The 22796-nt window shown below is 39.0% G+C and overlaps 1 protein-coding gene across 8 annotated transcripts in view; it reads left to right on the top strand.

Annotated features, from left to right (window-relative positions):
- SLCO1A2 (solute carrier organic anion transporter family member 1A2) overlaps positions 1–22796 on the top strand; it is a 51220-nt gene that overhangs the window by 22206 nt on the left and 6218 nt on the right. For 4 of the 8 annotated variants that reach the window (XM_040656005.2, XM_040655999.2, XM_015291795.4 and 1 more), the window contains 9 exons: positions 768–887; positions 11390–11499; positions 12699–12840; positions 14758–14890; positions 16293–16399; positions 19409–19555; positions 19844–19942; positions 20440–20673; positions 22052–22216. In XM_040656005.2, coding sequence (XP_040511939.1) covers positions 11440–11499; positions 12699–12840; positions 14758–14890; positions 16293–16399; positions 19409–19555; positions 19844–19942; positions 20440–20673; positions 22052–22216 — 1087 coding nt within the window. In that variant the 5' untranslated portion in view covers positions 768–887; positions 11390–11439. Of the gene's footprint in view, positions 1–767; positions 888–6311; positions 6406–6522; positions 6554–10131; positions 10825–11389; positions 11500–12698; positions 12841–14757; positions 14891–16292; positions 16400–19408; positions 19556–19843; positions 19943–20439; positions 20674–22051; positions 22217–22796 lie in introns of those variants that run through there. The other 4 variants (XM_015291789.4, XM_046905090.1, XM_040656020.2 and 1 more) reach the window with 4 other exon arrangements.

Below are 22796 nucleotides of genomic sequence, written 5' to 3'. Positions count from 1 at the left end.
ATTCTCTAGTAACTGGTATCTAACCAGATGAGTGATGGTATCTCTGCACACAAAGAGTATTATCACACACCGAGAAACTTGGGGACTTGATGGATAGCACAAGTGAAATGCTATCAGGTTACATAAACCACTGATTGATGAATCATAGTTAATGTCATTTTTTTTAGAGGAAAAGGCTCCAGAGAGTCTTTGAAGCCTTTGAACTGCCAGTCAACCTACAGTACATTTGTTCCTTTAACTTCTCTTAAAGCATGTTCATGAGCCAATATGCCTTGTTAGTGGAAAGCTGACAACCTTAACGCACAACAAATCCCTCTGTACTTTTAAAAGGAGGTACTGCCCAAAAGCATATCATTAGTTATTCAACGTTTTGTTTTAAGAAGTTAATTTATTCTGAAAAGCTGTTTTGACAGCTGGGACATTTATGTTTTCTAACATTTAAAAATAGAAGTTTGTGTAACAGAATGACTTCCAGCCTTGTGGCAGATTTTCTGCAGAATGAAGAATTTTATGTCCTTTTAAAGTTCGCCGCAAGCCTGAAAGACGTGAATCAGTTTTGCTAAACCACATTCATACGTACAGAAATGAATGTGGAAAACTGCTTTCTTAAAAAAGAAACAGTATTATGACAGTCTTCTTATTTTAAATTAATATAGTTCATTATGAAAACAAACAACCGGTACTGTTTTGCACACAGACAATATTATCTCCATGTAGGTATCAGTGCATGCTATAAATTACTTCTTTGTGTTGTTCTTGTGTTACAGGGGAAAAACTGAGATAATGTTGATTTTAAGAGGAATGCACAAAGTCGATGTTAAAGTCAAGGATGGGAGGCAGATCTGAGTCTTCATCTAGTCTGTATCTGACAAATGCGCTCTGATGAGGTGAGATTAAAGAATGTGGCACATTATGTTCAAGCTAATTCTGAATTTAGGCACAAAATGGACAGAAGGTCTTGTACATTTCTGTATTTCTGCATTTGCAGGGAAAAAAATGCTGCACTTTTTAAACACAGCTGGGTTCTTTCCTGCCTAGCTTGGGTAAATCAGGCTCTCATTTGTAGATCTCTTCATTGGCTGGCGCAATGAGATCCTTTGGCTCCCCACAGTATGCCGCAGTCTAGTATAACCACTGCTAGAATAAATACATTGTTGATTAAAGAATGCACTGTTAAATAATTATATCTTTCTTTATTTTTGCATTCTTAATCACTATCTTCTGAGAAAGTAGGTTCCCAAAATACTGGGAGGTTTATTTGGTGTGTGCAGATGTTGTGACCCATATAAGCAGCTGAAAGCAAAAACAACATTTTGAAAGGTCGTGAGGTTTTCAGATTCAGTTTTGCTGTTCTGTTCAAAGGTTTAATTTTGCATCGAAGCTTTTGGAGTGTGTACCAAGATCAGAGGACAACAAAGAAAATCCTATGTTGTCCCTGTTAGAAGTCATCTGTATTAGCCTCCATTGGACTGAAAATAGCATGGCTATGCAACTAGAACAGTGTTAGATGGCCACTGTCCCAGTCAGTACAAGTGAGGATTAACATTTTAAGCTCCACTGTGTCTCCTGATAAGCCTGCAGTAGGGAAGAAGATCTTGTGAGATACAACTGAGAAAGGCACTGTTGGGATTTAGTCCAGCTCAGAGCTGGTGGGGGAGATGACAGGGAAAATAATCTGTGTCACAACATCCTTACCTGGCTTGCTATACTATGTACTGTAGGATGTGAAACCCATGATTGCTGTAGTGTTTAGTTCTGTGGAGACATAGCTCATATGTCTAATTTTTCCCAAGTAAGATCCAGCTGTGGTTGGATACTACCACACTGCTGGAACAGAGCGATTTAGTCCTCAGTGTTTCCAAAATGATGTGTCATATTTAGTCTGAGGCCAAAAGTCACTTGTGTATCCTGAGTAGATAATTAATCATTATTTATAACATTAGATTGAAACCATTAGTTGTTCTTGCTTTTTAATTGAAAATTTACAGCAAATCTGCATTTTGAATTCAGCTTCCACAAGCAATTGTAAAGGGGTTCTGACCTTAGACAGGGAGCTTCTGGCTGGCAGCCTTTTTTGTTCCTTGGCCAAGACGAGTAGGCCTAGAATGACATAAGGAGCAGAGAGATCAAGGATAGGTGTCATTTGACCTGATTTCTACTTGTCTAAAAGTTAGTTATCTAGACTAAGCTAGCTCTTCAGGCTTTCAAACCAAAAGGAGGAGAAGCACCTCCAGAGACCATTTCCTCCCACTCATTTTAGACAGCTGTCTTAAGAGAAGATAAATTGCTCTCTGGAAATATCTGTCTGTCTCTAGTACTTATTGAGAGAGTCTATATGAAGATCTTCAACAAAACTACTTGCTAAGAATAGAGCATACCTGATTCTATACAAATACTTTACTCTCAGGTATTTTCCTTTTATTGGAGCACTAGAATAATGAGTGTCCCTCTAACAAGATCTGTCCAGATAGAAGAAAATATGTAAATTCTCAATTTCTCAAGTGGTAGACTAATAATGCAGGAAGCAGTGAACTCAGTGCAAATGAGATAGGGGTAGATGAGAATTCAATACTCCAGGACACCAGAGATGCTCTATAATACTGTATTATCCTTAAATTAGTCACAGTAGAGAAAAATACTGAATTCCATGCTTACTGAATTTTACATGAACCCAGTGAATATTAAATACGTTTATGAGCTCATGTTAATTTCAAATCTCTGCTCTGATCTTTTTTGGAGTGGAATTTAATGTGTGCATGTTGCTGACACCTGGGAAAGAGCTGGGAGTGACTTCTCACCTTCAGACAGTGTCTCAGTCCCCCTGCTGAAGTCTCTGAGGTGAAATAGAAGCAAGGTATAAAGGTCAAGATATGCACAGTGAGTGCCTCCCAGCAGCACCTAAGCACATCCAACCACTGAAAATGTTCAGAAACTGAGGGAGTGCATCCACCAAAGTGCTCAAGTATGGCCCCTAGAGATGTATTCCTTCAGGCTCGTTTTTATACACACAGTCCATACAAAGCAGGCTTCAATTATCTACTTTAAAACCGAGAACATGCACTTACCACAAAAAAGTTCCCTTGACATCCTTCAGCTTTCAAAATGCTTGAGAAAATATAAAAGCTCTGTAGCACTCACAGGCAGCTAAAAAATCAAATAAATAAATATATATTTTAGTCTATTTTTCTTTTCTGGGAAAACACTATTTTCAATGGAATAATCTATTTGGTTTTCTGCATAAAAGGCATTTGCCTTCCTCTAGGGCTGCACAGCTAATTATATGGATATATAGCATTTGTTGATTTGTAAGCAACAGTCTCTAAGATCCTTGGTCTATGAAGCCAGGATTCATATAATTCAGTTAGTACTTCCCTTCTCATGGTGCCATAGAGAAACAGAACACTACCAAAGAGACAGTTTGTGTTAATCTTTCATGAATGCAAACTGTTCTTGGCAAGAGTCATTAGTAGGAATCATAGAATCATAGAATGGCCTGGGTTGAAAAGGACCACAATGATCATGTAGTTTCAACCCTTCTGCTTTGTGCAGGGTTGCCAACCACCAGACCAGGCTGCCCAGAGCCACATCCAGCCTGGCCTTGGATGCCTCCAGGGATGGGGCATCCACAGCCTCCTTGGGCAACCTGTTCCAGTGCGTCACCACCCTCTGTGTGAAAAACTTCCTCCTAATATCTAACCTTAACTTCCCCCTGTCTCAGGTAGTGTATGTGCACATATGCACATGTATGTATCCAGAGGATTATGCCCTTGAAACATCTATCTCTTCATTTTTCATCTAAATATAAACTCAGTTCATACCCAATCACATCAGTAAGTCAAATTTCTTTGACTTTTTGGAAGTTCAGCACATAGGTCCCTATTTTAAAGCTCTTTGCAAGTATGTTAGTTTGAACTGATCAAATTGGGTAGTACATGCAAGAAGTGGGCAATATGAATATTTGAAAATGTCAATTGTTAAACTACAAAAGTCAATTGAGAGAAAGTATGCAGTAAATAAAGCTACCATGATGAGGAGACACTTCAGCTTTTGACAAGATAGTATTTTCTTTCTTTTTCTTCTACTTTATCTTTTTTTTTTTTTTTAATTTCTAAAGGAAAGAGAGCACTTGTTGTCACATAGATACTTTTAAATAGGTATGACGGATAACATGATTTGAAAATAGGGATCTCTGTAGTCAAAATCATGACCACTTTACTCTCTGCAAAGAATGTTGCTTAAAATATAAAATATATGTAGAATATACCCTACCAATATTTGTGACATGAAATATTTTAAAAATGGATGGAATCAGAGAAGGAAGAAAGGTATATTAAATCCTTGTAATAGCTAAGCACTCGGGGAAAGATCAGCTAAACTGAGATCTAAAGTTCTGCTTTCCAATTGGTTACAATAAATAGGTATCAAGTTCTAAGTGCACCTTCCTAACCAATTCCCTTGATTACTTGCGGTCAGATTTTCATAGCTAATTATTCCAATTAGACTACTGAAGCTTTGATATTTTTAATGTAAAAGCAGGAGTAATGCTTTAATGACACCAGGACTTCTGTCTTACGTAAAACGAGACATAGCCATGCACAGAGGGCTGCTGCACCCAGTGCTGATACAAGAGAGAAGTGACTCTGCAGCTGAATGAATACTACAAAGCCATGGACTTTCACTGTTGAAGAGCTTCTGTTTGGGTGTGCAGTGTCTTCATCTCTCACTGCCTTTAGATGTTCTATTAAGGGAAGCGAGGATGATCATACTGAGTTAAGGCAGCTTTATACTCAGCCATTTTCTACCTCTGTTCAGTCTTGCTTTTTCATTGTACTGTCTTCTGCAAACAAAAAGCAGTATTTTCCATAAGAAGCAATAGGTATGTGAGGAAAATATAAAATGCAAGAAAGCCTTCAAAATATCTTAATGGGAAATACTATTTTACCTCAGATTTTAGTTTAAGGAAATGAATGGTAGAAGCAGAATGTTGAATTTTAGTTATACTATGTAAGCAAAATTTCAGTACATGTAGCCATCAGGTGTAATTTGGAGGTCATCATGAAGAAAGAACAGAAAGCAGGGCTGTAACTCTTGTGAAATGTATGTCTTCTGAGGGAGAATGAAGGTCTTCTCATATTGGAAGAATGTTAATAGATTTTTTCCTTGCGATATTTTCTAGCGTGTGACAACTGAGAAGGTATGCATTCAGTAATTTACCATCATCAGTTTTTATTTTAAGAAACAATGGAGAACAATGCCTCACCTCATGCTGTGGTGCAGTACTGAGCAGAGTGGGGGTTCTCAGTCACTGGTTGTCTCTAGGTCATCAACAGAACTTCTAAATAACGACCGTACGGTGCCTAAGGCCTAGGTGGCCTAAAGGCAGAGAATGTTATTACTAACTTGAATTAAAATGTATAGCAATATACTTCTAAGTACGTGAGACCTTGCTGGTCTGCTATTTCCCCACTTCAAGCTGCCAAACCTTGAGGGGCATACTGTAGTCCAAGGAGACTTCTTTGCAAAGCTGGGTGCTCCTTCAGCTAGAAGAAAGCTGAGAAGCCTTGTCCGAGGATGTGCTCAGAGCCAGGTGCTCATTAATCCCAATCCCACCCTCATCAAACTTTGTAGACCTTGCATTTAAGCTTCTTCCTGTGCATTCCTGTGTGAGAAACATACATGAATGTATGCCATCAAGATACTTAGGGTCACAGGTGAAGCATGCTGCAGCACCAGTAGTTGAGGGTGTCTCTCCTGAGTCCCGTGTGTGATGTCTGCCTGATCACAGTCACACGACCTTCCACTCTTTGGTTTTGTAACATCCACTAATCAATAGCTAGCAGCACCCAGCATGCAGCACTGCCCCGGTGGTTTGTGACCATGGGCAGCTTTTGTACCTCTCTTCTGCACAGCGCACTGATGTCACCCAACTACTGTCCTAAAAGCAAGGGTGACCCTAGTGAATATTGCAGTGCCTAGGTATTAGGATCTTTGCCCCCTTTTAGAACTGACAACACCTGAGTTATTCAGTACATAGTTAAAATTACATACTTCAAAAATTGATCCAGGAAGATGTTATACTAAGAAGAAACACAAAAGACCTGCAGGCGGAGATGTTGGGGAGGGTGATATTATGCGACTGTGCTTCAGAGACAAGTGCTTTATGCCACATGGAAAGAGCTACACTCTCTTCCAAATAATTCCAAGAAAGCAAAACATAGCCAGTGATTATGCTTGTGCTGCTTTCCATCTAATAACTCAGCTTAATCAACCTCCCCAGATGTGAGAAACTCAGACTCACTCTTGTCTTTCAGTCTGACCTCTTGTCATCCTGTGCTTGGACATTGCTTCATCCTGTAAATGTACACAGTTCTACACACTCTTGAAGCCTGTGACTTTTGTATCTGTGTGAGTACTCTGAAATGTACATCTGGAACTGCCAAAAGAGGAAATTCTGCAATTAATTATACTTGGGTTAATTTTTAACTGTTCAGAATAAAATCCAAAGTTTAAGTGTGCAGTATCAGCCATTTCTTCTGAAAATCTTCTCAAAACTGTAAGTACCCGATTGTTTTGCCCCGAGAATCTTTTCCTTTCCTTTGCTTCAATCCAGCATTAGTGTACTTACATTTGGGTAACAGTTTGAACTGTGCTTAGTGAAACAACGTTTTAAAGCACTTTTTGCAACTACTAAGATAAATTAGTTAAAAGCTCTGACAGATACTCTATTTGCTCTCTGCTAATAATTAGTTACCTCATTATTTTTAATCTTACTTGTAAACAAGATGTGATCTTATCTGTTTACCCAAATGACTAAACTGAGTTAAATGAAGGTTGTATTTTACACTGAAAATAAGATGGTCTGCTGGGATTCAGGGAAAGCAACTGGCAGAATATTGCTTCCAAGACTTTGAAATCCACATGTATCCTTTTTTATCCCCTCCGTTTTATTTGTTAATTAAGGAGAAATGTTGTTTAAAACTGTAACATGATTATAGACTTACAAATAGGCCTAAATACCCACCTCTTAACTGTAGCCTGTCTGCTGTCAGCCACACAGCCTATGCCTACTCTGATCCACACAAGATGTATGCTTTTTCATTTTAGGCTAACTTATATCCACTGTCCTTCATACATTTAGTTTATAACTGCAGCCTGTAGCAAAACCATCTGCATCATGCTCTTTAGCTCTTTATGCACTTTGCAAAGTGGCTGCCTTTTGCAGATGGGCTGATTTCTGTTGGTCTTTCTGGTTGCCTGTCATGAGAGAAAGGAAATTCAGTTCTGTAGTGGAGGTGGCTGGAAGAGTTGTGATGTTACTGCTAACTAATTTCTTAGCCTGCATAAATGTATTCCAAACTCAGTGCAGAAGAGGAAGGAGTAAGATCTTGTAAAAGGGATTTTATTGACCTCTTCCCTGAAAGTTCAGTGGATATTGCAGACTTATGAATAGGATTCAGGTGCAGGCTTTTACATTATAGATGGTAGGAGAATTGGAACCTAAGGGCAAACTTTTGAATAAATACAATCTCACCTGGCCCATGCAAACTTCCCAAGCGGTTTGTTACAAAATTTAGCCCCTGTGTGAATATCCTTTCAGCATAAGCTGTCTCTCATCTTGCTGTTGGCTAAAGAAATGCTGACGGATGCTCACTGAATGAGAAAATTTCCTTACAACTGTGATGATTCTAGGGTTGTGTTCAGGACTGGCCTGGGCAGCTAAGGTTAGGCCTTGAGATCATTCCACTACAAATATTTGAGGTGACATAATGCATCACTGGTGCTCAGATAGGCACTCTTCACCCTTTCCTACTTTGCTCTCATCCTCACTTTCTCCTCTCAAGTTCTTTGTTCTACTTTCCTTCTCTTTCATGACACTTGTTGAACCACTCAGTGGGCCAAATCAGTTCACTACCTGGAAACCAGTTTTTTTGTCTGCATTAGATTTCTGCCTATTTAACGAGTTAGAGGTTTGCAGAAGGCTGAGGAAGTAAAAAATAAGCAACGAGAGTGCACAGCAGAGAGATGGGAGACAGGGTAGAGAACACTATTGGCTCATCTTTAGTCGCAGAAACTGCAGTGTGAGTTGTAAAGTGGTTTTAAATTGTGGTGTCAGTGCACCTAAACTGAATGATCTACACATTTATATCTCTTTGATGTTGAATCTTGGACTATGTTGCCTTCAGTTCTGTTTGACCAAATGTGACAAAAAAATATTCTAAAGCTGGGGAAAGCAACTTCAGAAACACAACTGGTATTCATCATTCTGTCTATTTTGTTATTCAGTTCACACACTTAATAATCTTCCCAGTCATATGGATATCAAAATGATTTTTTTTTTCCTGCAGTAATTTATGCTTTGAAGGGAGGTATTAATCAGTAAAAGTAAACATTGCTGTTCTGTCTTTGGTAATCAGATGAGAGACAGTGTGATGTTTCTGATGTCCCAGGTGAAGGAAATAACTCAAGGCCAGTAACTTCAGTGCCAGAAGAAAAATCTGTAAAGCCAGATGATGTGTCCTGTAAGCACTAGTGAAATGCAGGGACTGGTACAACAAGCAACAGAATCCTATTGCCAACTCTGAGGAGCATAAAAGTACAGATACAGGGACTGCATTCTTTCTCTGCTGCTCACCTTTAGACATGTCACATGTACTACAGTCTGAATAAAGCACATTAGTATTAAGAAAAGGCATAAAAGATTCACTGGGATATAAACTCATGCAAAATTTCTGAGAAAATGCAAAGCTGTATAAGCATATTTTGCTGTAAAATCATCAAATCATTAAGGTTGGAAAAGACCTCTAAGATCAGTTAGTCAACCCGCAGCCACCATGTCCACCAAACCATGTCCCTCAATGCCACGTCTACCCTTTTCTTGAACACTTTCAGGAGCAGTGACTCCACCACTTCACTGGACTGCCCATTCCAGTGCTCAACTTCTCTTTCTGAGAATAACTTTTTAAAATATCTGAACAGAGCCTCCTCTGGTGCAACTTAAGGCCATTACCTCTCTTCCTATCCCTAGTTACCTGGGAGAACCCCCACGTCACTACAACCTGCTTTGTACAGAGGAACTGTCACTTCCCTACTCCTGCTGGCAGCACTGTTTCTGATACAAGCCAGGATGCCATTGGCCTTCCTGGCCACTTGGGTACATTGCTGGCTCTTGTTCAGCTGGCTGTTGACTAATACCCCAGGCACTCTGCCCGAAACCTGTAGCACTGCATGGGATCAAAGTGCAAGACCCCACACTTGGTCTTGTTGAAGCTCATCCCATTGGCCTCAGCCCATCAATCCACACTGTCCAGATCCCTCTGTAGGGCTTCCCTACCCCCTGGAAGATCAACACTTCCTCCCAACTTGGTGTCATCTGCAAACTTACTGAGAGTGCATCCAATTCCATTATCCAGGTCACCAATAAAGATCTTAAACAGGACCAGCCCCAGTATTGACCGCTGGGAAACACCACTCATGACCAGTCACCAGCTGGATTTAATTCCATTCACCACCACTCTCTGGGCCCAGCCCTCCAGCCAGTTCGTTACCCAGCAAAGAGTGTACCTGTCCAAGCCATGGGCTGCCAGCTTCTCCAGGAGAATACTGTGGAAGACAGGATACAAAGGCTTTGCTGAAGTCTAGGTAGACCACATCAACAACCTTTCCCTCACCCAGTAGTCAGTCACCTGGTCATAGAAGGAAACTAGGTTGGTTAAGCAGGACCAGCCTTTCATGGATCTGTATGGGCTAGGCCTTATTCCCTGCTTGTTCCACAAACACAGCACAAGCACACACCCTTAAACAAAGCAGAAATACAAACTATAAAACAGAGTCAATTGTCTAAGTTGCTGATCAACTACACTTAATTTAAAATTAAGTATTTCCAGGAACAGTACAATGTGTTACTCTTAAAGACTGGAAATGTAAGGGTGGCTATGGAAGGAGTTCATGCCCATGAATTTGCCAAGAATCAAGTTCATGAAGAAATGCATTTGAGAGGATTAACATTGTTGTAGAAATTAGTGTGTGAAGAGTTTGGCTGAGAGGGTGTTGGGCTGAAGAATGTGAAAGGGCAATTGAGTTCTATTGGCAGACTTGCCAAGGACAGCTTGCTTCCTAGCCATGAAGTGGGACACACTAAGAAGAGCAGGTGTTGCAAGGTAGAACTTTGAAAACACATCTAAGAGGAAAAAGTGGAAATGAGCCTCTATCTGTCCTGGCTGTAAGGTAGGGCTCTGACTTGCTCTGGTTTTCTTCACCTTACATCATCAGGCAGTAGGGAACAGTACTTAATAACTGGATTTAATGAACTCTTTCTGGTAGTTCTTAGGATCATTTGAATGATGTTCTTTATGTTTAACTCTCCACCCTAAGCAGCAGATGTGGAGGGGCTTTTAGAGGCCAGTATATTCCAAGTCCTTGGAATATATAGCTCCTTCTTTAAATAAAGTTTTGGGAAATATGTAAAATGTGTAAGAAAGCACACGGCTTAGCAGTACGAGAAGCTCTAACCATCGACCTAAGGTGGAGATGACTAAATGTAGGCAGGGAGGAATTATTTTGCATAACTTGGAATAAATTATTCCAGTGTTTTGTTGTTGTCGTTGTTTTTGTTGTTGTTGTTGTTTGTGTGTGTAGTTTTCTGTTGTTCTACTTCTGCTTTTAATGCCAAGAAACTAGGCTCCAGTCCAGTTTCTATTAAAATTAGTGAACTTACATTGGTGCCAGTGGAAGAGCTGATGCCTCGACAGAACATGCAGAGCAGAACTAAATGTCCTGTGTATGGCTAGCAAGGACAGCGATAGTGCTAAAGACAACAGAAGACAGGTACGTGCCAGCCAGGCACACAGATGTTCAGAGTGTTGCATCCCGAAGCGTTTGATCCAAATGCTTGTGAATAAGGCTGAAAAGCAGTATTATAGACAGTTACCAACTACTTTGCCTTCAGAAGGTCTCTTTTCTCCATTCTTTACGTTCTGGTTGGCGTGTGGCCATTTTTCTCCATTTTTATACCGTTTCATGCACCTGCCTCATTGATCTTCTCATACATTTATCTTCCTTCAGGTGTCATCTCACCATACTTTGAGTTCATCACTACCTGCTGTGAGACAGTGCTGAAACTATAGCACTGATAGCATTGAGCATCTGATGTGAAAGAGCTAGCTGTTATGTCAAATTTTGGGGGGATCAAATTTTCTCCACTAGGAAATGTACATGCATATGCTTATAGGTTCTGTTGGAATCCCCTGTTGTTAGACTGGTTTGCAGGTTATTTAAGAAGATGATCGAATATCAACTATCTCAGGAGAAATGCTTTTTTATTTTATTGTTTTCAAATGTCGGACAAAAATGTTTTGTTTTTTTTTCTTTTGTCTTTTTCAACACTATGTAGTGTTGATCAGTAGGCAGATTCAGACATCAGGATTGACTCAAAAAGGCAACATGAAAGAAACTCGGAAGCCACACGCAGACGACAAATTCTGCGGCATTTCCAGGCTTAAGGTACAGAAATATTTTAGCAATTTTGTATGAGCCGAGCCACAGTTACTTGCATTTCCAGTCATTCAGGAGGAGTTAAAATCTAGAATGAATGAATGAACAGTCTGTTTCTTTCCTTATCGTTAATGCTTTGAACGCTGAGGTCAAGCGAACTTGTAACCAAACATGTTGCTTTTTATGTCCCTGAACTCTGTGATGTGTTAGAGATATGCTTGATTGCTCCTCTGAATTTCCACCTCTGAACTTGTGTGATCCTTCTAGTCTGGCACGATTACCATTTGTTTATAAACTTGTGAAATGAGCCAATTGTGACATGGAAGTAAAAAATGGCTGTGGATGTAACCCCAGACTATTCAAGTTGCAAAAAGCACTATAGAGAGTTACAAAATAGTTTGATTTAAGAGGAATTCAAAGCCCAAATATGTTACCCATGCTTTTAGTTATTGTAGTAATGTATTTAAAAATACTATTGATTTTATTTCAGAAATATTGCTTATTAATAACCCTAAATTTGAAGCATTTGAATGCTGCAGCGTATATATATATAAAATATATATATATATTTTATATAATATATATATATATATATTTTTTTTCCTCATTGTCACTTACTGCCAGATTCTTGTCAGAAAGGACACACTCTTTACTGGTTATGTTTGAAATTGGCTCGTGACCTCTACTGATAAGACAGAAGAGCTACTCAATCCAGTAATTTTATGACAGGCAATGATCTTAATTCTGCAAGAATCCTATCAACCACTGAGATAAGCAGAGTGCCAAGAACCTTTCAGCCAGCACAGGAGGCTTTATTCCCTCAGGCTGCAGGTGTCCCGCAGTCCTGCAGATGGAAATCTTGCAGCAGGGTCCCGCTGGGTGAGGCTGCGCTGCGCCTGACTTGGGTGGGCAAGTGGGGCTTAAAGTTTCTAGGGACAGTCTTGGTAACTGGGAGCAGGTGAAGAACAAAGTATGTCCTCAATTTATTTATTTATTTATTTATTTTGGTTCAGTGAAGCCATAACTCTGTGGACAAAGCTAACTAATGGGATTTGAACTCCTGTTTACATTGTATTCCTCTATGAGTGGATCGAAAAGTACTCAATTGTTTTTACTTAGAAGCACATCTCTCCGGTGGGAAAACAACCATGTAAATTCCTAAATATGTAATATTGAATTCTTCATTCAATCTGCTCTTCCCTTCCTAGTTATTTCTGCTGGCGCTGTCACTTGCATTTATTGGTAAAACGATGACTGGTGCTTACTTGAACAGCATGTACACACAGATAGAGAAGCAATTCAATATTCCAGCATCTTTAGTGGGGATCATTAATGGAAGCTTCGAAATTGGTAATTACTCATTTTAATTCATTTTAATATTTATTTTTCTTTGAAAATATAAAATGTTGCCTGACTATGTATTAGTGACTCTCGTGTCCATCAGCAATGTGTCAGTGGGTGTTTGCGACAGCACAGTGACCAACTGTCTTCTACTCTCTGTGTTAGTACTTACATACTGAGTATCTTGGAAAATAACAGGACAACTTATATGAGGATGTTAGGGATTAGAGGTTGGTTTAGCTAACTTATACACTCTCACACTATGACAGAGCAACTAACAAACCAGAACTATTTAATAAGCTTAATACTAAATAGGTAACAAAACAGAATGATTGCATAGAATCATTTTGAATGTAAGTTAATATTAGCATTTTTACAGTTCTTTTTAATCAGCAATCTCAAAGTTGGTTGGAGTGGATTGTCTCCTTACTCAAACTCATAAGTATTTTAAGTTTTCACACCCATGCAACTGTAAATAAGGTTTCTACTGTTAGAGCCCCTCAAATCTGTCAGTGAGCTTTACTGCCCAGTGACAGCTTAAATCTTGCTATTGCCACAAAAGCCAAACAAAAGACTTAAGAGTTTCAGACCCAACTCAGTCAAAGCATGTTTTATGCTCCTAAAATCAGAGTCTGGATCTTTATGATCCCTGGCTCAACTGAGGAGATGACCTGCACAGGCTAGTACACACTGGTGGGTAGGAGGCACAAGGCCCTTTTCAGCATATTGAAGTAGGAGAAACTGTGACAGCACGCTGCTGCCTGCAAAGCAGTCTGATGGGGCAACTCAGTGTTATGATAGATTCTGAATACCCAGAATATATTCTTGCTTTTGATAAGAAGGAGAGTTTAAGAAATATTAAATGGCTGAGGTTAATTATATAAAAATATGATTAATGAAGTAAAAACTTTGTGATTTTAAATTGACCATCCTTTCATATACACTTTTCTATAGCAGGTTGTGATGCTCTTATTTCCAGGGATGTAAAGTAACTATGAATCATCATAATAATATATAAAATGATTAAGTATCCGTGTATGTGGCAGGCATAAAGTATCTATTAGGACCGTGCAAGCGTAGGCATAAGATCTTATTAGGACCGTACAAATACATGTATTCAAGTTTCATTCAAGCTACTGGTTCAATGCAGTCAGTCTAGCAATGATATGTTGAAAAAAGATGCTATTTTCTTTCAGAACTTTATGCTCACCAGTCATAGATATGGTTTTGTTGTTTCGACAAAAAGATCACAAAATTAGAAGTTGAACAGTTAGCAAATGTTTACTGTTGCGGGACTTAATTCATGGTATGAGACTTCAGACATCTCTTAGTTGCACTGTGAAAGTAGAGAAGGAGACATTCCAGTTTTTTTACCTCATTTGAACTTTTAAATGGCACTAGTTACAAAATCCTTTTATTCCTCTTAAACTATTAATAAAATTAATATCAATTTATTATTCCTCTTTTCTTGGTATGTCATCTCATGTTTATTATATTCAGTACAGAAGCACTTGAATGTATACTTCTGAATATATACTTTCCCACACATTGCTAAATAGAGTATCCCAGGAGAGTAACTTCCCAAAGCAGTTCTTATTTTGCAGGCCTGGGCCTAATCTCTACGTAAAGTTGTGAGTAATTTCTCTGCACAGGTGTGGTCAAAAACCTCCTCTTTTGCCATAGTCTCTTTTCCATTCTGCCTCCTATTCTGAAGTTCTTCTCATGTGGTGTAAATCTTCCAGAAGAATTTCACAGATAGAAGGGTATTACTGCACCACTTAGCCAGTTCCCTGTCTAGTTACAGTATTTATAGGTCAGGAGAAGTAATGGATGTTGAGCTAGCAGCATATAATGAGAATTGCTCTTGGACTTTAAAAGGTAAAAGAACACCTTTGTTTGTAAATGCGAACCAGGTTCTTTTTGCAGGTAACCTGCTGCTGATAGCATTTGTGAGTTACTTTGGAGGAAAGTTTCACAGACCCAAAATAATTGCTTTGGGCTGCACGGTTTTTGCATTTGGCTGTCTTTTGACATCATTTCCTCATTTCCTATTTGGAAGGTGAGTATTTTGGTGTATTGGGCTCACGGGACAAGGCTTTCTTACCAGAGAGAGGGCTGAAGGGTGGCCTCTGTGAGAACATAACAGGAACTGCCTCATCTCAGACAGCTCCAGTGGCTCCAAAAGGGACCTGCCATTGCCAGAGCTGAGCCAGGAATTACTCTAGTGTGTCCCTGAGGGGGAGCAGTTAAGGACAGGGAAAGCTGCTGTGCAACAGCAGCAGGGAAAGAGGAGTGGGAAATTGGAGAGAAGCAGCCCTACAGGCACCAAGGAGGGCAAGAAGTGCTTGAGGTGAGGAGCAGAAGCTCTCTACAGCCCAACAGAGGCCCACGGTGGAGTAGGCAGTTCCTCTGCAGCCTGTGGGCAACAAACGGAGCAGATTTGACCATGCAACCATGGAGCAACCCGTGGTGAAGCAGAGGATGAGGCCTGAAGGAGCTGCAGCCTTAGAGAGCCCTGCAGGAGCAGCCCTGGGCTGGAGCTGCCACATTTGGTTAAATCACAACAGCTTCTTGTGATCTTTACGTGCTTTAATATGCAGCTCCTCCCACAGGAATGTGATTGCTTAATGAGTGAGGAATTGCTGAGCATGAGTGTGATAAAACAGTTGGATAGCAACTTTGATTGTTTGCTTATGAGATGGCTTCAAAAGTCAGCCATCATTCCTGAAGACTGTCACCACGCTGCTGGGCACCTTGCCTTGTCTTGTCTTGCTGTGCCTTGTCTTACTTCTTGTGCTACCACTTGCATGGACTTTCTGAAGATACAATGCAGTCACATGGCACTACTACATCTTATCTGCTTGAATATGCAATACAAGATGATTTTTCAGATGCCTTTGGTCTGGACCCTGGCTGAGAGATCAAACTTGAACGCTGCATTGGCAAGGCCTTTATGGACCATAATGACTTTTTAACCCCTTTCTCACTATTTCTTTTTCTTGGCTTACCAAAATAATCATTTAGGCTTGTCTAATTTCTAATCAGTGAGATTTATTTTTGAGAAAAGAAGGCCCTCTAGCCTTGTTACACCCAATGTGGTATGGCTCTGACAGCCCTGGTGGCACCATCTGCTTAGGGTGTAAATTGGATTAGAATGTAGGGAGAAGAGGGGAAAAGATGATTTGAGGGATTTCATTACAGTATCATCTTCTCCTGAAGCATTTGTTACACAGTTATGTCAGAGACTGGGTAACTGTCCAGATCAAACACTGCATTGGTTTCTTGATACATTTCTTTTGTTCCTAGTCTGATCTGTTTTAAATTCTGAGTTAATTTTTGAAGTAGATTTCTTTCTTGCTATAGCTGCATGCTCCTCTTTCAGGTAGCTTCATGAAACAGATTTATGAGGCTCCTCATGTATTTGTTCTCAATCTGCACATGTTTTACTTTGATTCAAACAGGTATCATATTGAAAGCAGCGTTTCACCACAGGAGAATTCTTCAGTTGTGTCTCTGTGCCATGCTAACCAAAGCTTGACCTCTTTACCTACAGAGGAACCATCAACAGGTATGACTCTTCCTATGTCCACTACTACTTCTCCCTCCGTTTTTACAGTATTTAAGTAAATAGTATTTTTTTATTAGCTCACTTTTATTTTATTTTATTTTATTTTATTTTTATTTTTTTTTTCCAAGATCCTATTTTTGATCAGTACTTTCTGCAGGCATAAAAACTGGAGCTCAGGAGATTTCCTCACCTTGCTCTCTCTTAGCCTGTGACTCCACAGCTGTAGCTCCTTTTCATGCAGTTACCACAGCATCCAAACAGCTTGGTTAATATACTTATCATTCCACTTCAGGGAAATATGAGATTATTCTCAGAAATGTTCCTTTTTTAAAACCTGAAATACTGTGACACTGTAAGGAAGTGGGAAACTATTAATTAGATAACGGGTAGAAGGAACTAGGTTCTGGTTTTTTTTACTGTACCACACAAGATATAAAGTAATGAAAAATAGAGGTAGAACAAAAAAAAAAAGGAGCTCCCAAATCATTTTAAAGAAAAGAGAAAATAATATAAACTAGGCTGAAACTTATGTGGGTGACTGAAACATGCATGTTCTCTGGTAATAGTATATGCATAAAAGTAACTATTGTGAAGTCAAAAGAGACAGAGACAACATGAAATCCTCCCACTGAGGATGGGATTAATCTCTCTGGTATTCAACTACCTCAGAAGGAAGCATTTAGTCTGAACTATATGGGCTTCCTTGGTAGCTTGTCTAGGGAGGCTACAAAAGGCTTGCTAAATTCTCAGAGGAATTTATTCTCAATATGCTTTTCTGGAGGCTTATCAACTTTAGAAAATTAGAAGTGATCAATCTGAATCCAGCTATCACTTTGAAAGAGGACAAAGAAGCTAGAAAGTTCAGGACTTTCATTTCATGCAAGTGTAGAAAAACTACCTCTTCACTGCTCTCACTTTCTTGGAAGCAAATGGTGGCACCTCACTGTGAAATGAGGAAGTTTTCTGCCTTTTATTACTTGGTATGAATTTTCATACGGTAGTCAAACAGTAGTGTATGGCCTTTATGCAACAACTACTGGAATCTTTAGAAAAGACTGCTCAGTCTTCTCCTGGGGAAGCTGGCAGCCCATGGCTTGGACAGGTACACTCTTTGCTGGGTAAAGAACTGGCTGGAAGGCTGGGCCCAGAGAGTGGTGGTGAATGGAGTAAAATCCAGCTGGCAACCGGTCATGAGTGGCATTCCCCAGGGGTCAGTGCTGGGGCTGGTCCTTTTTAAAATATCTTTATTGGTGACCTGGACAAAGGAATCGAGTGCACCCTCAGTAAGTTTGCAGATGACACTAAGTTGGCAGGAAGCGTTGATCTGACTAAGGGTAAAAAGGCCCTGCAGAGTGATCCAGGCAGGCTGGATCGATGGGCTGAGGCCAATGGGATGAGCTTCAACAAGACCAAGTGTTGGGTCCTGCACTTTAGGATCATAGAATCATAGAATCACCAAGGTTGGAAAAGACCTGCAGGATCACCCAGTCCAACCATAAACTTTGTTCACAACAACACTGTGCAGTGCTTGAGGCAGAATGTCTGGAAAGCTATGTGAAGGAGAAGGATCTGTGGGTGCTAGTCAGTGCTCAGCTGAAAATGAGACACCAGTGTGCCCAGGTTGCCAAGACTACAACAACCTGAAAGGAGGTTGTAATGAGGTAGAGTTCTTCTCTTCCCCCATGTAACTACTGGGGGAAGAGAAGTTCTTCTCCCATGTAACTACTGCTAGGATGAGAGGTAATGGCCTTAGGTTGCACCAGGAGAGGGTCTGTTTGGATATTAGGAGCAGCCTATTCTCAAAAAGATAGGTCAGGCACTGGAACAGACTATCCAGGTGGGTGGTGGAGTCACTGTTCCTGGAGGTGTCCAAGAAAAGGGTAGATGTCACATTGAGGGATGTGGTTTAGTGGCTAATATTGGTGGTATGTGGATGGTTGGACTAGATGATCTTAGAGGTCATTTCCAACATTAATGATTCTATAATTCTATGATTAAGGGAGACCACTGAAAGCTTGGTCTTTACTGCATCACTAATTATGGCATAAACTTGAAGAAAATTGAAAAACCTTTCTTTGGAATACTGTAGAAAAATATGAAATGGAATACAGTCTTACTGTTCTTTTTTTTTTCTGAAGTAAACTGTTCTCATTTAAGAAAAAATATTTTTTATTCTTTTATAACTTATATATTTATATATAATTATTTATATATATATATATAAAATTATTTTTATTTATCTCATTTTAAAAAATTATTTTTTAATTAAAAAAGTTGAAACAAAGTGTTTTATTTCCAGTATCCTAAACATGTCCCATGTGAGATCTCAGCAACCTGACCGCAGTAAACTGATACATGCAGAGACATGCTATGAACTGGCAAGAAAACCTTTTAAAAATAGCTTTTTTCTAGATGAAAAATGTAGGTATAAATGTCTATGTTGCTGTTTAATTTGATATGAAAACACATGGCATAATATTAGTGTGAGATAAAAATAGCAGCTTTACCAAGCAAATATAAATTATTTTTGCCATTCCAAGGATTTGCTTGCATTGCATTAAATGTCTGGAGACCTGCCTCACTCTAAGGCAGGTTAGCATTAATCTTGAAACAGAAAAGAATGCTGGAAAGACCTACACCTGTAAGAAAAGATAAATTATCCCTACATCACTGTTGTTCAGGGGTATTTTTCTTTCAACTGTCAGGGAAATGGCAGCTTTGATGAGGGAGATGAGTACAGGAAGAGTCCTAGTTTATGCAGTGATTGGACAGACAGGTGTTTAGACAAGATGTGGCATGGAGACAGAAGGGATATGAACTCTACTCCAGCAAGTGCAATAGCTTCTTTTTATTCTGGAGCCTCTTGAGTATAGCAACTACTTATATCCATATTTCACAGGACTGATCTACTAATCACAGTTTAAACTGTTAGACAGTTGTTTGTCTACATCTCTAGAACGTAACTGGTAGAATCAAAGCATTAATTCTGGCTTCTTATTCTATTCACAGAGTGTGAAAAGGAGCCTGAGTCCTTGCTGTGGATATTTGTGATGGTTGGAAACTTAATACGAGGAATGGGTGAAACTCCCGTCGTGCCTTTAGGCATTTCATATTTGGAGGATTTTGCCAAAACAGAGAATTCACCTTTCTACCAGGGTAAACCTATCCTATCGTGCTAATTCCCCTCCCCCAAACAAACATGAAAATAAACAAAAGTGAAGAAGAGAGAAGAAAGGCATTACTGCATTTAAACAACGAAGTTTGAATTAAATTGAATTGAAACAATAGTAGTGTAGAACTTGTAATTTAAGTATTTGTTGAAATAATGTCATTTTTAGCTCTAAGTGTTTATTCAATAAAGCTATCCTAAGCATCTAGAATTATTTCAAGAAAACATTTATGTCTGTGTTTTGATTTTGTATGTTTTCTCCTTTCATATTCTAGGTTGTCTACATACTGCAACAGTAATTGGCCCCTTTCTTGGCTACTTGTTGGCATCATTCTGTGCAAAACTGTTTGTTGATCTGGAATCTGTAGATGCAGGTGATGGATTAGTATGTAAAATGTTACATTGAATATATAAAATCTTTTATGTAAATTAGTAGGCATAATTGTCTATCAAACAGCAATATGAAGTGCTGATTGAACTTCAAATATGATGTGTATTAATTTTAATTTGCTGGTATTTCTTTTAGAATGGAAAAAGCCAATGTGATATTCAATCCAATAAAAGCCCTTAGTTCACACAGACATGAATGAATCTGCATATGAATTATTTGATGAATGATTGCATCATCTGGTTTAACATAGGAAAAGGCTAAACTTAATTTAGCACAAATGGTTGCAGTGATGAAATTTGCTAGATGAATAAGCAGAAGATTGGAGAATATTTGTTCTCTTTTATCAGTTTCAGTTTAAATGTTTAAAGTGCTATTAATAAATTACATCAGAAGTGATCAGAAAAACAAAGAATGAAAAAAAAAATATTTATAAACTAACTGAGATGCCATTGCTTTTTTGTTTGTTTGTTTCTTTTTTAGGGGAGCTAACCATAACACCTGCTGATGTCCGCTGGGTTGGAGCATGGTGGCTGGGCATTTTGATTTGTGCATTAGTGAATTTTCTTGCAGGACTACCTTTTTGGTTTTTGCCCAGGTCACTTGTGAAGGAAGGGGAAATCAGTGAGTCTGAGAAGACAGGTAAAAAGGAAGGAGTACTATTGGAAGGAAATGAGCAAAAGGAAACCAAACAGAGCATGTATGAAATTGCTAAAGGCAAGTTATACCAGATTTTATTTTTTCTTAGTTTTGTCCTTAAGGTGTGAACAATATGCATTTTTAAATTCAAATATGTCCAGGGTACAAAGTGCATGCTATGATTTTCTACTCTCTGTAGTAGAAAGAATTTGAGCAAGCATTTAGAATGTCCCTTCAGAGAGGCAGAAGGTTTCATAGATTCGGGATCTGAATTCACCCCTTTCTCCCTACGGCATTTCAGATGTACATAGATCTGTAGGTTTTCTTCCTGCCGGGTTTAATGCACTGAAATCTGGTTAAGAGTACTACACCTCAGTGAGCTTAGGATCAGTTGCAGATACGACATGCTTGTACCTCACACTCACTGGGTAGTAAAGCCGGAAAGCAGCACAAGGCTTGTGCATTTCTTGAGTCCAACTTAACGCCACAAAGGGAGTAGACCGGTGCTTAAGAGTCTCATAAACACTTATTGAATGTTAAACAAAAATCTATTTGTTTTTTCAGATCTATAAACCTGGGAAGGTATATACCTGCAGGAAGCTGTTTTTAAAAATCTCCTTTTTTTTTTTTTGTGCTAGTTGAAAATACGAGTGCGTAGATGAAGTATCATCATTGTTTTGCAGAAGTTCACGTTTTCCTGTAGTTTCCTGATACTAGCTCAGCACATGAGTTAATAGAGAACATCAGAAAAAGAGGATTTTTTTTTTTTTTTTTGGTATTTTCTTGTTTAGGTAATTAATAGACATTACGTAGAGAAAAGACATTACTCAGAGAAAGTATAAATTAGTTTCTCAGTGTTTTACTTGGCAGAAGACTAGAAAATGCAGATTTTGAGCATATGATGGGAATGACTGCAGGTACTTCCCTTTTCAGACCTTTTCTGCCACGTTGCCAACAGTTGTAATAACCAAAGTCAGTAATCACGTCTGTTGCACATAATCATAGGTGCCTAGTGTGTTTGCACCCCTCCCTTTTTGTACTCCCTTTGCCTGGCAAGAGCAGAAAAAGGATTTTGGTGAATGCTTTATGGCATGGGCTGAGGTAAGTAGTAAGAAAGGTAGTGGAGTAGCTGCTGCTGTGAGTCCACAAGTGTGAAGTTCAGACACTGAAAAGCTAAAAGCCTCCTGAAACTTTCATGATCAAATTATTACTGTGATTTTCATAAGCAGTAGCCTTACTGGGGATAAGTGTATGTGAGGCTATCTCTGTGTAGAAGAAACAGGTTGAGGTAGCCTGGACTAACCAGTAAATCTTTGAGCTATGGTGTCTGGCAAAGCACAAGAATTATCCTGATCCAGTTAAGAACCACTTTCCCCTCTTCTTCCTCTTAGCAACACTGAACATATGATTCGTTTCATAAAGCATCACGCTAACTCCTTACATTATTTCATTTCAGATTTCATCCCATTCCTCAAGGCTTTGCTTCGCAACCCAGTTTATATGCTATTTATAGTTATATCTGTGCTACAGTTCAGCGCCTTCATTGGCATGATATCCTTCATGCCTAAATATTTGGAACAGCAATTTGGAAAATCTGCATCAGATGCCATCTTTTTAATTGGTAAATTTGCTTCATTCTGTTTGACCATATCTCTTTTAAAACTCTCCGTACATATATATATATGTATATTCATGTGTGTATGCACACATATACATACTGTGGGAAAATGCTTCTATAAATGACAGATTCCACACTACAAAACATTTGTAAATAGCCATGCATTTTCTGCTAAGAATCTCCTAATTTTCTGTCAAGAATTGAATAACCCCCTTCCCATCTGTTGAATTGTGCCAGAAAGATGATCTTGTAGGTCCTTTCCAACATTGTGATTCTATGATTCTGTTGTTCAACAGGTGCGTGGATGAGGTGCTACGAGATATGGTTTAGTGGCTTAGTGGTAGTAATGGTGATAGGAGGGCAGTTGGACTAGATGATTTTGTAGGTTCTTTCTAACCTTGTGATTCCATGATTCTCTGAAAGTTCAGCTGATGTAAAACTTAAACCACTGATATTTTAATTTACACTAAGAATGCATGGGTGATCAATACTTATATCATCTTTGTTTAAAAATAATTCTGTAAAGTAGAGGGTATATTTCATGTTCATGGAAATGACACTGTTAACACTCTTAAGACACAGA

Source organism: Gallus gallus, chromosome 1 (assembly GCF_016699485.2).
Source record: "Gallus gallus isolate bGalGal1 chromosome 1, bGalGal1.mat.broiler.GRCg7b, whole genome shotgun sequence".
NCBI lineage: Eukaryota > Metazoa > Chordata > Aves > Galliformes > Phasianidae > Gallus > Gallus gallus.
Note: the sequence above shows the minus strand (reverse complement) of the source record. Positions and strands in the feature narration are given on the sequence as shown.